General features: G+C 36.0%; 5 protein-coding genes across 6 annotated transcripts; 3 read left to right on the top strand and 2 right to left on the bottom strand.

The window, feature by feature from the left end:
- The first annotated feature begins 630 nt into the window (after nt 1–630).
- LOC104735829 (WUSCHEL-related homeobox 12-like) lies at nt 631–2,808 on the top strand. The gene is made up of 3 exons (XM_010455681.3): nt 631–1,399; nt 1,673–1,848; nt 2,647–2,808. The coding sequence occupies exons 1-3, from the start codon at nt 811–813 to the stop codon at nt 2,662–2,664; spliced, it is 783 nt and encodes a 260-aa protein (XP_010453983.1). The 5' UTR covers nt 631–810; the 3' UTR covers nt 2,665–2,808.
- An 890-nt stretch (nt 2,809–3,698) lies between these two features.
- LOC104770092 (transcription factor MYB56) lies at nt 3,699–5,998 on the bottom strand. Its single transcript, XM_087480321.1, has 3 exons — nt 5,518–5,998; nt 4,670–5,128; nt 3,699–4,061 (listed from the first exon to the last, which is right to left on the bottom strand). The coding sequence occupies exons 1-3, from the start codon at nt 5,900–5,902 to the stop codon at nt 3,898–3,900; spliced, it is 1,008 nt and encodes a 335-aa protein (XP_087336447.1). The 5' UTR covers nt 5,903–5,998; the 3' UTR covers nt 3,699–3,897.
- Nucleotides 5,999–8,503: 2,505 nt separating this feature from the next.
- On the bottom strand, nt 8,504–9,073 carry LOC147929271 (uncharacterized). Its single transcript, XM_087480550.1, has one exon. It carries the CDS (start codon nt 9,071–9,073, stop codon nt 8,504–8,506), a length of 570 nt encoding a protein of 189 aa, XP_087336676.1.
- Nucleotides 9,074–10,740: 1,667 nt separating this feature from the next.
- On the top strand, nt 10,741–11,661 carry LOC147929270 (uncharacterized). The gene is made up of 2 exons (XM_087480549.1): nt 10,741–10,793; nt 10,878–11,661. Exons 1-2 carry the CDS (start codon nt 10,741–10,743, stop codon nt 11,659–11,661), a joined length of 837 nt encoding a protein of 278 aa, XP_087336675.1.
- A 1,479-nt stretch (nt 11,662–13,140) lies between these two features.
- LOC104735827 (zinc finger protein VAR3, chloroplastic) lies at nt 13,141–16,403 on the top strand. 2 transcript variants are annotated; one of them, XM_010455678.3, is made up of 5 exons: nt 13,141–13,905; nt 13,988–14,105; nt 14,200–14,474; nt 14,705–14,803; nt 14,901–16,403. In XM_010455678.3, exons 1-5 carry the CDS (start codon nt 13,445–13,447, stop codon nt 16,240–16,242), a joined length of 2,295 nt encoding a protein of 764 aa, XP_010453980.2. In that variant the 5' UTR covers nt 13,141–13,444; the 3' UTR covers nt 16,243–16,403. The 2 variants fall into 2 exon arrangements, with proteins under 2 accessions (XP_010453980.2, XP_087338778.1); XM_087482652.1 differs by having other exon boundaries at nt 13,333–13,905; nt 13,988–14,100.
- The last annotated feature ends 153 nt before the right edge of the window (nt 16,404–16,556 follow it).

Genomic DNA, 16,556 nt, shown 5'->3' with positions numbered 1-16,556 from the left:
TCGCAGAAAGCAAGACAATCATAACCGGTATTTTCCCTTTTAATTAATTTCCGGTTAGGGCCTACGAACCTTTCACATTGCTTTTTCTATGGTCACGAAATTTAATCACTACGGATACTATATATTTTAGAATCCAGGAAAAGGTCATGCACATTAATAATACCTTCGAATTCGCATTATTAGATAGAATAGAAAGTTAGAAACTATAGTACTATTAGAACAAATATGTCTGAGTATGGCGTAGTTTACCTTTATATGTTTTGATAAGATGATTGATATAGAATCCGTCATTTTACAATAACCTAATTGTATACTTTTCTCATTTGATAGATTTTGCTATTGGAATTTGAAATTTATTTACATTGTTGTGATGACGATCAGTACGAGAACACAAACAAAATTTGTTATCATCAACTCAAGGTTTGTTTCTAACTTGCTCTAGTTAATATATAATGTAATGGTGTAAAGCATTTCTTTGCTAGTTTTGTTATATCATCAAATGATATGCAATCTCAATTTTTTAACTCGTCTGCCTCTTAGGAATACGTGTTAACATATTCGACCGTACCTTATATAATAATATTTATATATATATATATATATATATATATATATATATTGAGTGAGAACACTCCAGTAGTGTAACTTAATATTTAAGGAAAACAAAGCGAAGATTCATTGCGAATCTCTCTCCTATAAATCCATTACAAAAATCTTCCCTCAAGGCACCACACAGTCTCCTTTGCGTTTACTTAATTTCCATAGTCCCAAAAAAACAAAAACAAGCATATTCTTGAATCTTGATAAATAATGGATCAAGAAGGAGCATCGCAGAGCACCTCCACTTCTACCGAACCGGTACGGTCACGCTGGTCACCTAAACCGGAGCAAATCTTGATACTCGAATCCATCTTTAACAGTGGTATTGTTAACCCACCAAAAGACGAGACGGTGAGGATAAGAAAGATGCTTGAGAAATTCGGTGCAGTGGGAGACGCTAACGTCTTCTACTGGTTTCAAAACCGACGTTCAAGATCTCGCCGGAGACAGCGGCAGCTTCAAGCCGCCACCGCCGCACCCGCCACCTCGGGAGGAGACCAGCACATGACGGCCATGAGCATGCATCAATATCCATACAGCAACAGCGAGATTGATTTGGGATTTGGAAGTTGTATCAACTCATCAGCTAATTACTTCCTTAATGGAACTACTTCGTCATCTCAAGTCTCTTCTTTTTTACTCGGCCTCTCTTCTTCAAGTGGTGTGTGTGAGACCAATGGCATGGAGAATCTTTTTACAATGCATGGCCATGAATCTCATCATCATCATCAGCATAGCTCAAACGCTCATTCGATGTTTAGCTCTTCTGATGAAAACTCCAATTTCCAATACCAACAAGGTGAATCATTCATTTGCATGGCTCCTTTTTTTTTTTTAACACCGTAAAATTTTGGGTTTATAAATTATAAATATTTGAATGGCTCATGTTTTCAATAAACTAATATTTGAAAGTGTAAAGAAAGAAAGTCATGTTTTCTTTTCAGGTGGGTTTCAAGTTGTTTTTTTAAAGTTAATACTTTTGTTAGGCTACCATCTTGTGTTTTTCGATCGAGAGCTAACTCTCAAATCTTTGTTCTTGTGTAAATTATAATACTTCTTCTATCACTTTAAGGGTTAATGACCGTGTTCATAAATGGAGTTCCAACGGAAGTAACAAAAGGAACGATAGACATGAAAGCAACGTTCGGTGAAGATTCGGTGTTACTTCATTCCTCTGGTCTTCCTCTTCCCACTGATGAGTTTGGTTTCTTGATGCATTCTTTACAACATGGCCAAGCTTATTTCCTGGTAACTAAATTTTAATTCACTATTTTTATTAATATATACAGTATGAACAAAGTGCTGATGAATGTTTATAGATATGATTTAACAAAAAAAATTCTAGACCTTTTTCTCATGATGGAAGTCATTATTTTACCATATGTATTTCATAAATGAATTCTATAGTATTTCGTATTTCAAATTAGTCTGTGAACATGGGCTGGAGCCTGTAACCTAATTCTGGTCTAAGTCCTAATTGTCTGCATAAATTAATCTCAACCCATCTCTGATGCACCTGTTACTATAACATAAAATATTTCTGCAGACAATATAATAAAATAAAACTCAATATGATGATTGTCGGTTTACGTACTAAATGGATATCATTTTTTGTAGAAATTTAATATCTGTAACTGAAATTTTGTGATTTAATTAAGCTTTACGGATTGATGTCAGCTGTATCGACCTTTTTGGTTTGGTTAAAGTTTTTTTTAATGATACTAACATATACATTTTCTCGAAATATAAAGACTATAGCCAAGAAGTAAGAACACAAGAACCAATAAAATCCGAGTAATTATGCAAACTATCGAGTATTTTATTGAGTTCATTGGTAAAAGAGACCTTGGGAATTTATATTCTCTCTTGATCAAATACATAGACGGTGTCAACATTTTCAGATTTTCTAGAAATATAAAATGTTTCTTGTTAGGGTTTTTCAACATAATCACTAATTAATCAACAATAATAAAACCTAGCACGATTACTATAATTATTTCCTAATTGTAAATCTGTTTTTATTTGTTTCATTTTTGTCATCGACAGGTACCGAGACAGACATGAACTACTGAACTGGCTATATCTTGTGTGGAAACATTATACAGTCGAATTATTATTTTTTTTCTTTTTCTTTACGTCTATTGATTTTGTGTCTTTCGTGTATAATTGGATTAAATAAATCTTGGACTCTGTCAGATATTTTGTTTTCTTGTCGATTCTTGCTCGCCTGAACACAAACCTTATCCAACAAAACAAGCCAAATCTTAAATATAGATCTAGTTTGTGGAAAAATATGTCCTTTGAACTCGAAATTTTTTAACGATTATCCAAGAAAGTTAAATTCAAAGGTTATGTTAATTTTGATATTGTTAATGTAATGCTAGATCTTAATTAGTACATTCCTAAAACTCAAAACACTTCCCAAGCATATGTTGTTTATACACAAAAGGAAAGTTAAAGTCTGTTTTATGGGGTTCTTTGGAGATTAACCAAGTGGGCTTATTGGGCCCTTTGAAATGAAAAGTCTGTTTATGGGTTTCTTTTGTATTTCTGTGCCCAACTAACCTATGTGGCTGGAAGCGGACACTAGGGATCCGACCCGAGCCGAGTAATTGAGATTTATACAGTAAAACATCTTATAATAGTTACTAAGTATAATATTTTATTAATTTCTATTATTCATTTAACTCTATATTGATTCATCTAACAGAATAGTTATTTTTTTATGAAAGGTTATACTGTAACTTCTTACATTGATTGTCAAATATTCATAATGATGATTTATAACAGAGATGACAAAAAAAAAAAGAAGAAGTTCTGAATATGATTTACATATAGCATAATCAAGAAAAAAAATATAACATCTTCCATATAATTATGTAATATGTTGTAATTTACTACCAAAAATTGATCAGAGATTGTGAAATACTACCAAAATAATGATCAAAATTTGTAACTCTGTTGTTTCAGTTGGAGACATTACTACTTTTTCAATTTGGGTGTAAATATTCACGATGCGAGTTATTTTGTAAACTTTTTTTAATTATACTGGAAAGAGATTACTTATATATATTAAATTTTTATTTCTTGACAAGTAATTAACTTCTAGGAAATTATTATTATTATTATTATTATTTTAGTTTTCGCTAATACCCCGGCTAATTTCTTCCAAAGCCCAAATTAAGATGTTAAACAAACATGCCTAAAATTAACCAGCAAAAATAGAAGAAACTAAACCCATATTTTTTATCTCACAGTTCTCCTTCATCATTGAACCCTAGTTCTGCAACTAATTAATCAAGAAGCTCCAACTCCAAGAAAATCAAAGAAGTAAAAGCCACTCTTCATCTTCATCTCCACCTTTCTTTCACTGACTGAGATTGTGTGGTGATTTTGATGGTCCATCTTTTTACCATATATGCCATTTACTTCTGCTCTCTGCACACACTGACCATCTTTACCTGCAAGATTAGAAAAATAATTTCTCAGCCCCCACGTGAAATTTTGTTGTATTGAAATAGTAACGTGACAATAGTACTTCACCTCCTTATATTATTAAGCCTAAAGGTACTCTTACGATGTAAAAAAAACGTATTCTTACTCTCTCTTGTCATTCAAAATTTATAATCATTGCCATATATATGAAAATTATAGGAAGTGGTCACTCGTCGTCGGTTATACAACATGTTGGCCAAAATTATCATTCAATATGCTTTCAACATTAAAAAATAAATAAAAATCTTAACAAGACTGGAATCACTAAGCTAAATTTAGACCACAACTCATATTTGGTTCTACGTACCGGTATAAGCATAAACTAATCATGATCAAACGATACACCCAGTAAAGATTGCAATCTGATCTCGACCAACCGACCGAAATCATTATAGTTAGATTCACCAAAAACACTTCTCAAGAAAAGCAAAAAGAGAAAAACATTCCAAGTTTTTTTTTTGTTAAAGCAAAATAAAAAACATTCCAAGTTTCTATACTTTCAATGTCTCAACTCTCAAGGTCAATAGAGACAAAAAATAATAATAATAACACAAGCTAACAAATAAAATGTTACCTGAGGCAAGGGTGTTATCGTAATTCAAGAAGCGAGGCTGGTAAGCCGAAGAAGGTGGAGTGAGAGAGAGCTCCGTCGTACAAGTAGAGACAGCTGAGCCATCGTCGTCATCTTCATCGTCTTCTTCATTTACGAAACTACCGTTCGCAACGTTACCGAAGAACTCCTCGTGATTATAGCGGCACGAGGACGACACCGCCATTTCAGCGTCTCTCGACGGCGTGGGAGGAGGCTGTTGACGTTGTCGTTGGCTTTCTCTAGTCCGTCGAGCCATGATGACGTGCCAATGGTTCTTGACGGCGTTATCGGTACGACCCGGGAAGAGACGTGAGATCATAGCCCACTTGTTCCCATAGGCTTGGTGAGCTGCTAAAAGCCTACACTCTTCTTCTTCCGTGAAGGCTCTCTTGTTAATCCTTGGGTCGAGTTGGTTAAACCATCTCAATCTACAGCTCTTGCCTGTAATCCAAGAAGCAACATTAGTTACGTATCCCTCATAATATATTAAATTAGTTACTATCAAGCGTTATGTCACTAGCCATTGTATATTGTTGAATATTTAATTATATAGCCGTATATATAATGTAGTCTAACTTACTGATTACATACATATTAAAAAAAAAAAACCTCTCTATAAAATTATCTAAACACGTACGGTTATGAAAATGCTTAATAATTTTGGAAACTCAATTTCACCAAATTGTTTAGATTTCTTAACAATTTAACGTATATGATTAATTTTCTTCTACTTAAGAATATTTGTTAAAAATACTTACATTTACGAAATTTTGAGTAAAAACAGTGAAGGAAATAGTTAAGTTGACCAAGAAAAGTAAAAATAAATGTACCTGATCTACCAAGAAGGTGGTGAGCAATCAAGTTCCAGTTTTGGGGACCAAACTGGGCAACAAGCTCCTTGAGTTTAGCATCTTCTGTTGGTCTCCAGTGTCCTCGTGAGCATAGTTTCGTGTTAATTCCATTTTTGCCCCTCATTCTTAAACTCTTTGCGTTTTCACCCTTCTCTTTCTCATGTTCATCTTCCGGCTCCAAGGCTGAGGCTGATTTGTTGTGAGGATGGTTTCGAGAGAGAGAGAGGTTGGTGAGAGAAGTTTTACGAGAAGCAGTAGTGTGTGAGTTTGGTAGAGATCCGAAGTTGTTTGCGTCTTCGAATCTTCTCGACCCATTGATAGGTTCATTACCCCTTAGATCTTTCTCAAGGAGATTTGGGTTCATTTTTTTTCTGGGTTTAGGGATTAAAGGAAGAGAAACTAAGAATAGGAGGGAGGAATAGGATAGAGAGAGAGACCACTTGAATGGCTTTTCACTGTTTATATGGTGGAAGAGGAAAGAGAGATTCTCTATAAAAAAAAATATTGAATTATATTTGACTGACATTTATTTAGAAATTAATAAATACAAGAATATGTAAGAGTAAAAATGATGATGAGTGGTTATTAAATGTTCATTGAGAACAAAATTGATAGCTGTTTATTCAAACACCAAAAGAAAATGTAAGGAAACTTTTATAATAGCATGTTCAATCATATGCTGTGTTAATTATCATTTCAGGCCTAATGATCCCATTCAAATGGTTTTATCTTCGTTTTCTTGGTTAAACTTAAAACAATGGGTTTATAAAATTACGTACGAATACGATCTTAATTATTTGAACTACAGTATATTTATAGTCGATGGTAGTAAAACTCGTTCTTATAAGTTTCGAGCTAGGTCTGTAACCAATTTTAATAATTTTATATGTATGCGCTACTTGTTATCGTTTCTTCTGACAATTAGAAAATGTATTAGAAAGATTTAAGGTTCACGTTTTCCTTAACGTTACATTCTATTTTCTGTTGAAACGAAAACTTCGAATAATGAGATACTTTTAGTATAACAACTAACTCACTCTCTCTCTCTCTCTCTCTCTCTCTCTCTCTCTCTCTACACGTGCAAAAGTAAAGGCTTTGGAAAAGTCGGTGGGTACGTGTAGTGTAGATGCATGCAAAACGAGTGACCCGCTCGTGCGTGTGGAGGGTTCGATGACCATAGGTCCCACAGTCTCAACAGTCTCGGAAACTCCAAAAACATTTTTGAACCGCTCGTGTGGCTCTACTATACTATGCACACATACAGATATTGCACGTACGTTCGTGTGTGTGTGTGAGTTAATTATGGGAAAAAACAACAGAATCAATTTTTGTCTGTTTCGGACACAAAGCAAGAAAAGATCTCAAAGGGTGTGAAATAAATTGCTTTTATGAGCTTTCTGTTCTCCATAACCATAACGTATATGTGTGTATGTATATCTATATATATATATATATTCGTCTTGTGTAGTTAAATTATAAAGTAATCATCATGATTAGCTCAACAACTAGTTCAAGTATCAAAAAAAAAAAAAAAAAAAACTAGTTCATCAAGTACTTCAGAGATCTTTTGAACTTTGACGTCGTTTTGGATATATTCAGTGACATTCAAGCAATGTTTTTTCTTTTTTCTTATAACTGAAATGCATGAACTCAAACCAAAGTTGTACGACATTTATTGGAAATACAGGCGTAGCAAACGGAAAATATATGCACATCCTATATTTTTACAGATTTGGTGTAAAGAAAACTATTTTTCTCCCAGGAAAGAAATATATCATTTTTAATTTGTAAGCCTTTTTTGTAACTATTGAATTAGTTAAAATAATTATGGATTAGGTACGAAAAGTTAGAGAAAATAGTTTTCCTAATGTAATGTAAGACAACTGAAAGTAAAAAGAAATTGTGAATGGGTGACAAAGAAATTAATAGGTTCAATTAATTTCTTAAGAACTAAAATAGTTAAAAGAAAAACTACTGAAGACCATTATTATTCAATGATGTGGACCATTTATTCTCCCATTAAACCCTATAAGTTGTAGACTTAGATTCTTGATTGAGTGGTCATTCGTTTGAATGTATCTTTCATGCGTAACAACTTACTCCGTAATCTTTCTTTAACTCCATAAATCTTGAACTGAAGACGAGAGATGTACTAGATAAGATCGAGTATCCCAACCACATAATTTTTCATGGATTAGAATAGAGATGAAAAAGAGAGAAATCATGTAACTGATGAAACTCGAACTACAATTAAACTCAACAATAAATAAATAAATAAATGAAGAAGAAAACAAAAATTAAACACGAATAAACGTTAGAAACTAGAGAAAACGACAGAAAAGTACCCAGACATATAAATTTATTGTGTCTTGTTTTTATTCGAGTTTCGGTTATGGGAACGGTTTCGTTAATTTTGAAAACTTTGTGTTCACGACAAAAAAAAAAAAAAAGTCTTGTACGTACCGACGTGGAATGACGACATCATTGGCTGTTACACACGAGCGGATCGTGTTCTTACCTAACACGTGTACCGTCCTCACGATTTTCTGTTTCCGGTTCAAATAGAAAAGTTCCCCAAACCGTTATGGACCAATTCCACCTTTTTTTTTTTTTTCATTGATGAAAATAAATTGGAATGGGTACAATGGCCTTAATACAGTAGATATTCCTCGCCAAAAAAAAAAATAAAAACGAGGATTAATCTGAAATACAAAAGCTTTTAAAGGAATCTAAGCCAGCTCTGCATTGCGTTTTTGAAGTTCTTCCGATGCCTCTTAGCTATGATCGCGTCCCGGACCAGTCTGTCCATTTGCTTGAACAGGAGATGGGGAGGTGTGGTAGCACTGTTGTAGCAGCGGTTGTTCCTTTCTAACCAGATAGAGTAGATGAGTGCCTGCACAACTAGTCTCCGCAATGTTTGGGTTGATGTTGAGTCTTTACTGTTGAGCCATGCTGACAGAGCTTCCTAGGTGTGGAACACGAACGGACTATAGCCCAGTCTCCGAGTTGCTTCTTGCCATAGTACTTCGCTGAAATCACAGTGCAAGAAGAGGTGATCTCTTGATTCCGGATACAAGCCACATATATAGCAGGTCGTTTCTATTTGGAAACCCCAATTTGCCAAGCGAGTTCTTGTAGGAATACGATCAAGCTGGGTGAGCCACATCATGAACGCATGGCGCGGGATGGCGCCTTTGTACCATACGTGCTTTGTCCACGTTAGGGGTTGACGTCTAAATCGTATTGCTTCCCAGGTTTTTCCCGTGCTAAATTCTGTAAGCTTCTCTCCCTCTATCTCCCAAATGTACATGTCTGGCTCTGTGCTGGATACTGGTAGAGGAATGGTAGTTAGATGAGTATGGAACAGTTCCGCTTGAGGAGATCTTGCAGGTCGAGTGCGCCACTCTGAACTGGTGCAAGCTTTGGCCACTGTTCCCAGCAAGGGAATGCCTGTTTGAGATGGTCCAGTTGGCCCAAAAACATTTATGAGGGGGCCGAGAGGGGTCCACCAATCGTACCAGAAACTCGCTCGCATCCCATTTCCCACAGAACAACGAATAAACCGAGAGGCAAGAGGCCGCAGCTGAAGCAGGGATCTCCATGTCCATGAGGTATGCTTTTTTTCATCAAGGGACAAGGGATCTCCATGTCCACCAGTCGTATGCTTTTTTTCATCAAGGGAGCAGGAATTCCACCTTTTTCTTTTTGTTTGTTTGTTTATTAAGACTTTGAATTATAATGCAAGTGCCTATTACAAATTTACAGTACAGAATTTAAGAGAGAAAGCCAGATTGTTGTTAGCTAGAGTGAGAGAGGGAAGAAGAGAAAGTGGAAGAGGGAGTTTTTGGACTGTAAATTTATCTAGGGGTAATGATAGTATCGAAGAGATATCAGATAAGCATACACAACAAAAAACATGGAAGATGTTGTGCAATGTGCATATATAATCATATTTAATCATTTGGATTTGTTAGTTTTTAAGGGTTATAAATTATATCTGAGATTTCTTAAAATTTGAAGTCTTTAATTCAAATTTCTATTAGAATGTTTTTCAATTGTTTTTAAGCTATAAGAGATTGTGGTATAGTTAAAACGGTAAAAATGGTATAAAAAACACGATATTACATTAAAACGTATCAGTTTATATTAATGTAATTGGCATATATGTAAATGGTTGAAACCGTATATATACATATATATATATATATATATATATATATCAATATATGTGTAAAAGGTATTAACGTAGAGTTAGAAGTTTTAGAACTTTGGAAGTAATAGAAAAAAATTGATTTTGAATTATTATTCACTTACACTTATAAATATTAGAAGTTAAGAAAATAAGTTGAATACCCTTATAACATTTTCTTAGTGTTTGACCGTCTCCCAATTGGCGAAGGAAAGGATCCGAATTGCTGGTCTCCGATCGTACCTCACCGAGATTCGCGAGAGAGAAGAATAAGAAAAATCAATTTTTTTTGTTTTATATTAAAAATACACCCAACCATTTTTGACCACGTCGATGGTTCTTAAAGATTCTTAAACTCCTTAATTAAGAAGCTCTTCTTAGTATTCTTGCCATTTCTGATTTATTTTTATTCAGATCAAAGTTAAGAAGTGAGACTAAGAAGTCCCGATAAACTTACTCTTAGACCGTGTATATAGTTGTGGGTATACGGTAGTAGTTGGCTATGTCGCGAGAGTTGAACGGCCGAAACTCTTAGTATAGTACTTGCTTTTTTTAACCGTTATATTTAAGTATTACTTCACTAAAAATTTGGTACGCAAAACACAGAAACATTGTAATTTTCGTAGTGGTACGTACAAGGGTACAACGTCATTAGTTCTCTATATATATAACTTCAAAAGTTTAAAAAAACTGTCTTAGAGAAGAAAAAAAAAAAGAAGCTAAAATATATTGCAAAACTCATGATATAGACTTGAATATGGTACAACTGACACGGTGATCTAATGGAACTCGTTAGAAAAGATTCAGCTGCATTGAGTTTATTTGAATGAATAATAGGATTGCTTTTTCTACACAATTCGGAGTTTCGTTCTTTCTTTGTAGTTCGTGGATCCATCAGATTATGTTCGTCATTTGATAAAGTCGTCGGTGAGTTTTACGAAAATCGATTTTCTTTTAAAAAATTAAGTTTCTGTGATGTTGACAACAAAAAAGGTTTATATACCTCAACCGAAATGGTTAGTGGTTTTTATCGGTCCAAGTTATTGATCGACCAGCAGAAGATACGGTAGAAGAATATGATCATTAATTGGTTAACCATAATTTCTAACACTCGCACTTGTACCATTTTTTGTTAATGGACTCCTTTTAGAGATCTATTTACATTCCTTGGACCTGATGCACATCTTCGACTTGGTCTCCCTTTAGACTCTACGGTGGCACAAGCTCGAGCAAGACATGGGTGGATCTTTAGAGGAGCTCGAAATCAAAACGAGGAACTTTTTATGAGCCACCTCGCAGAGGTTGAACTAAGCGATGGCGTCAAAGATACTTATCTCTGGGCTACGCCTAATGGTGGTGCACACGACCGTTTTAGCTTTGCCAAAACATGGAACCTTCTAAAGCCTCCTTCCATAGAGGTCTCCTGGCACAAACAAGTGTGGTTCACGGGTCATGTACCTAAGCACGCTTTCATTATGTGGCTCTGCTGCCTAGACAGACTCCCAACACTGTCTAGACTCAGAAACTGGGGTTTGATAGAGGATGATTCTTGTTACTTATGTGAAATCTATTTCGAGACAAGAGATCATCTTTTCTTTCGTTGTCCGTTTGCTTATGACCTTTGGAGGTGGTGTCTTTTTAAGATGAAACTCCCTTTCGTGGGTTTCAACACATGGGATCGGCTGCTCCTATGGCTTCAATCTTCCCCAAATGATCACAAACTGACTACCCTGAAGCTTATTCTAGCGCACACAATTATTTATACTCTTTGGCATGAAAGAAATGCTCGTGTTTTCACTGGTAACCGCACTCCAGTTGAAGGTCTTTTCAACCAGATCGACAGGAGGATCCGCGACATCTGCCTGGCAAGAAGCTGCTACCCAAACCTTCAGAATCTTCTCTTGGTTTGGTTTCGTTCTCTCTCTCCCTCTTAATTCTGATTGTCGTTTATTTATTATATTGGTTCTAGTATTGGGGTTGTTCACCCCGGAGGTCGTTGTCGTTTTAATAGACACCTTATATCTAAACTATGTACTTCTATATGATGTTATAAAACCAGAAATTTTAAGGAAAAAAAAGAAATTTTGTTTAACTTATATATCCTTATAAAATTTGAGACAATCTTTCAACAGAACTATAGAAAACGAACAAAAGTGGAGAGAAAAAGGTGAAATCGAAACTCCAAATGGTAAAATATTGAACGTGCATGTAATCATGATTCATGAGATAAGTCACACTAATTACATTCACTTAGAGAAAGTTTCTTTTAAATCTTCTTGATTAATTTAAAAGAAGACACTTTAACTAATTTGAGGAATTTAGGGCTTTATCTCATGATGTAATGACATAAAGTCTCTTTATTTAAATTGAAATTAATTAGAAATCATGTCAAAGTTGTTAGCCGGTCCATTGCACTTGTGGCATATAACTAAAACATATCACATCAGCGTATAAATAGTAATTAATTAATGATATAATACAGTGTTAGGGGAATTAATGAGGTTATACCTTACGGGACATAGATTGAAGTCATTATCAAGGTACGTAGTCACCAATACTTCACTCCACATAGATCCAAACAAAAAGTTTCGTTATTGCAATATAAATAGCTTAATTAATGTATGCAAAAGTATTAATCAAAATAAACATTAGTCAAAAGTTGACGGCAGTGATCGGCAACTAATCCACACCCAACTTTAACTCACAGTGACTCCCACGTTCAAGATATTAAGATAAAACCTACACTATTATTCTTTCCCTTTCACTTCCAGTCTTCCACTAATGTATTATTAATCTTCTTTTCTTTGTTTTAATTTCTATTTTTAGGTTTTATTATAGTACTATATTGTAAGTTTATATTCTACAAGTTCGGTGCACAAAAAAAACTATATAAATGCTACAAGTACTGAAACCAAGAAGTGATACATACACGATTGTAGATCCTCGAAATTGCTTTTCTCTGCAGTATAAGTGGAAATATAATCATTTTTAAGTTTTTACGGCTTTAAGTGAAAAAAAGAAAGTGTGCATGCGTGTGTGAACAATGTACATTTCAACTTTTTCAAGTCACGAAAATTGATGTTGAGGCAACGTGAAATTTAATAAAAATGCCGAATCAGGCCCTTTTTTATACTGTAAAAATTGAAGATTTCAAGATATAAAACTCATGCTAATCTTTGAAAACACGGCTCTGCTACTGTCTAGTGTCTACTGAAGGAAGGGATACTGTAAGAGTAGATTACTATCAGTTGGTTAATTCTACTATTAGTACGATTCCTTTTAAAGGAAATACACATTTTTGATTAATGAATAATTTTCTTAAAATAAAATAGATAAACATGCGGTTTCTGACACTGACACAGCTTTCTTCGTTTGAAATCTGTTGTTGTCTTAGTGAGCTCCTCAAGTTGATTACACACGATCTTAAGAAAATCTTCACAACATCCTTTGATAAAAAGAGAGATTAACAAGTACCAAAACATTCATAATGATAAAGCCCAATTAGTACAAAATAGCACATGGGCTTACTTTATAATCTATATGGCCCTATGTTTAGCCACTATAATCTACAGTATTTTGTTTTACAATTTGCTGAAATGATCCTTGCCAATAAAAATATTTACACTAACCATCCGAATAAAAGAAAAATAAAAATAAAAACCCGTCACACTTTTATCCTCTCCGCCGAGCAGCCACCGTCGAAGAAGGAGAGTGACGATGAACAACTCCACCAGACTCCTCTCTCTCTTCTCACCACATCCTCCTCCTCCTCCTTCTTCTATCTTCCTACTCCGTGGCCTCTACCTCAGCCGCTTAACCAACGTCCGCCGTTTCCACCGCCGGGCGTATTCTCCTTCCTCCGTCGGCTCAACCAATAATAGTTATCGTTCTCTCCGTCAACTCGTCTCTTTGCCGCCGCTTATTCCCACGTTTCCCATCGGACGGTTCTACACTCACCAAGTCCATGTCTCCGCCGCCGATTTTGTACCTTCATATCATCACCACCAGCTACCTGAATGGGTAGAGCTACTCCAATCTCTCTCACAAGCTGGTTACCTGTCAGATTCCGGTTCAGTTTCCGGTTCGGAAAACGAGTTCTTTCCCGGTTTTCCTGATGAACTTCTCCGTCCAGCTCTCGCTTGCTTAGCTCTAGCTCGTGATCGACCTGAATTACTTGAGTAAGTTTAGCTGCAGTTTCGTGGTTTCTCTATTCTCTTCTTGATTGAATTATTCAATCTGATGATGTTACTTGTTTACTAGAATGGTTTCGAGGAGAGATGTTGAAGTGGTGGTGAACAATGGAAAGCCATTTTTATTTAGGAGTGGTCCTGATTCAGTTAAAAGGCTGAGCCTTTATCTAAGAAGTGGCATTGGTAAGGTAAGTTCTTTTAATGGTGGTGGATTGTGAATTCTCGTCTTCAATAGTGATTTACCCCCTCAATGGTTTGATATTTTTATGTGTTTCTTATTAGATACTGGATTTGGATAAGGCGAGTACAGTTGATTTGATGAGGCTTCTTTTGAGTTATGTTGTGGATGTTGCTTCTTCTGAAAGGAGCAAACACCATAACCAAGATATTATGGAGTCGTCGGTTCGATGCCTCTTGAGCCAGATAGCTAAGATGACTGTTCGTACTCCTGAGTTGAATGTTCATCGCACGATTCGAAATCAGATGTCAGATAGTAATGGACAAGGGTCTTATCAGAAGAACATTGAGATGAAACGTGGTGACTGGATTTGCTCGAGGTATGAATTTGTTGAACTCTCAGTAGCCTTTTAACGCAAATCTCCTATGGCCTGTTGGTTGCTATACTTCTGTAGAAAGATATTAAAATTTCAGGATCTGAGCTTTGAATTTCTATATGGATAGTATTGTGGTAGAAAGCTGGTATCTTTAGAGCTAAGAAATCAGTAAGTTGTAATTGTCTTGCTGTTGTTTCGGAACCTATATATAATGTGGGAATTTATTGAAACAGGTGCAGTGGCATGAACTTTGCGAGAAATGTCAAATGCTTCCAGTGCGATGAAGCAAGACCAAAGAGACAGCTAACTGGTAGTGAATGGGATTGTCCCCAGTAAGCAACTTGGTTTCTCTCTACTGCTTTATGGTTAATGCAATGAGGAATGATGAGTTTATCAATTCCATTCTTTCTTGGCTGTTTCACCCATCAGGTGTGATTTCTACAACTATGGTAGGAATGTAGCTTGCTTAAGATGTGACTGCAAGCGACCCAGGGACTTCTCACTCAATTCATCCAATTCTGGTTACTCAAATGATCCTGAACTTGAGAGAAGACTGGCTGAAAATGAAGAGAAAGCACAGAGGTGGTTTAGTAAAGTAGCACAGGGTGGTTCTGATGCAAACAGTATTGATACAGATGAAGATTTTCCAGAGATTATGCCATTGAGGAAAGGAGTGAACAGATATGTTGTTAGCACTAGAAAAACACCTCTTGAGAGAAGGTTGTCTAACGCTGAGAGCAGTGTAGCTACAGATGGAAACTCGAATGGGAACGACAATAAGGTTTTGGGAAGTAAAACACATAGGAGCTTGAATGAGATTCTCGGTTCTTCATCCTCTTTGGCTTCTCAATCTGATGACAAGAATGTATCTTCCAGGAGGTTTGAATCTTCTCAGGAAATAAACACCAATTTTGTCCCGTTTGTGCCACTACCTTCAGACATGTTTGCCAAGAAACCAGAGGAAGAAACACAGATAGGTCTGACGGAAAACAACCAAATGGATGGTGTCACAAGTGACAATCAAAATGTCTTCCAAGAGGACAGGTCAAATGCGAATCTCTCTGGCAAAGAAACAAATCGCCTTGAAGAGGATGATAAAGAATCAGAGGAGAAAACTGCGAGTTGGTTCAAGAAGGTCAGCGAACTGCATAACGTTTCAGACCTGGAAAACACGATACCGGGAGAAATTTCATCTGACAAAATGCCAATCCGGAAAGGAGAGAATCGGTTTGTGGTTAGCAGGAAGAAAGACCGTTCACTGACTTCTCCAGCAAACAAGAGACCACAAGATTCAGACTTTGTCCCCTTTGTCCCTTTCCCACCTGACTATTTCGCCAAAGAGAAACAACCCGAGCAAAAAATAGATACTATTCCAGCTCCAGCTCCAGCTCCGGCAACAGAAAACATTTCTCAGGTAGTAGAAGAGGAACCGAAACAACCAGCAAGCAACAATCCGGAAACAATGGCTTGGAGGAGCAATAATAGAAAGAGCTTGGAAGGTTCCTTAGTGAAGGAACCTGACTTGTTGGACATGTCAGAGGAAGCAAAAGCAGAGAGATGGTTCAAGCGAGTGGCCGAGATTAAGAACATATCCGAGCTAAGTCAGATCCCGGACGAAGATTTCCCGTCAATAATGCCGATGAGGAAAGGAGTGAATAGGTTTGTTGTCAGCAAGAGGAAGACCCCCTTGGAACGGCGTCTAGCTTCTCAACGACACCAGAGAAATCCTCAGATCACCAACTATGATCCTGCCGGTGAAGGAGATAAATGACCTTGTAGCATAACATTTTTGCGGAGTAACATACATTCACGTTTTCTGTATTTCTTTAGTTCAACTTCTTTATATTATATTATATTCTCTTAAACATTTGTACACAAAATGGGTAAAAACTCCATTCTCCATCTAGAGTGAACGACAGCATCCTTTGAAAAGTCAATGTTGTGCTTGCAACCAAAACAACACTATTACCACCTCAATGCTCCATACGAACTAACACAACAAGCTTTGATAGATGATATTGAAGAATCTTTCTCGTTTTTAGCTTGGTATATTGATAGCAATATAGCATTAAGACAGTTGAACAG

Source organism: Camelina sativa, chromosome 13, assembly GCF_030686135.1.
Source record: "Camelina sativa cultivar CO46 ecotype springtype chromosome 13, ASM3068613v1".
In the NCBI taxonomy this organism is placed as follows: domain Eukaryota; kingdom Viridiplantae; phylum Streptophyta; class Magnoliopsida; order Brassicales; family Brassicaceae; genus Camelina; species Camelina sativa.
This window is presented reverse-complemented; position numbering and strand designations above follow the sequence as displayed.

Excerpts from the sequence above, each read along its gene's own strand:
- LOC104735829 (XM_010455681.3), top strand. The coding sequence starts at position 811 with ATGGATCAAGAAGGAGCATCGCAGAGCACCTCCACTTCTACCGAACCG. Across the intron at positions 1,400-1,672 it reads CAATTTCCAATACCAACAAG|GGTTAATGACCGTGTTCATA; the intron begins GTGAATCATTCA and ends TATCACTTTAAG.
- LOC104770092 (XM_087480321.1), bottom strand. The coding sequence starts at position 5,902 with ATGAACCCAAATCTCCTTGAGAAAGATCTAAGGGGTAATGAACCTATC. Across the intron at positions 5,129-5,517 it reads CCACCTTCTTGGTAGATCAG|GCAAGAGCTGTAGATTGAGA; the intron begins GTACATTTATTT and ends CTTGGATTACAG. Across the intron at positions 4,062-4,669 it reads CGATAACACCCTTGCCTCAG|GTAAAGATGGTCAGTGTGTG; the intron begins GTAACATTTTAT and ends CTAATCTTGCAG.
- LOC147929271 (XM_087480550.1), bottom strand. The coding sequence starts at position 9,073 with ATGCGAGCGAGTTTCTGGTACGATTGGTGGACCCCTCTCGGCCCCCTC.
- LOC147929270 (XM_087480549.1), top strand. The coding sequence starts at position 10,741 with ATGGTTAGTGGTTTTTATCGGTCCAAGTTATTGATCGACCAGCAGAAG. Across the intron at positions 10,794-10,877 it reads ATCGACCAGCAGAAGATACG|AGATCTATTTACATTCCTTG; the intron begins GTAGAAGAATAT and ends GACTCCTTTTAG.
- LOC104735827 (XM_010455678.3), top strand. The coding sequence starts at position 13,445 with ATGAACAACTCCACCAGACTCCTCTCTCTCTTCTCACCACATCCTCCT. Across the intron at positions 13,906-13,987 it reads GATCGACCTGAATTACTTGA|AATGGTTTCGAGGAGAGATG; the intron begins GTAAGTTTAGCT and ends CTTGTTTACTAG. Across the intron at positions 14,804-14,900 it reads AGTGAATGGGATTGTCCCCA|GTGTGATTTCTACAACTATG; the intron begins GTAAGCAACTTG and ends TTCACCCATCAG.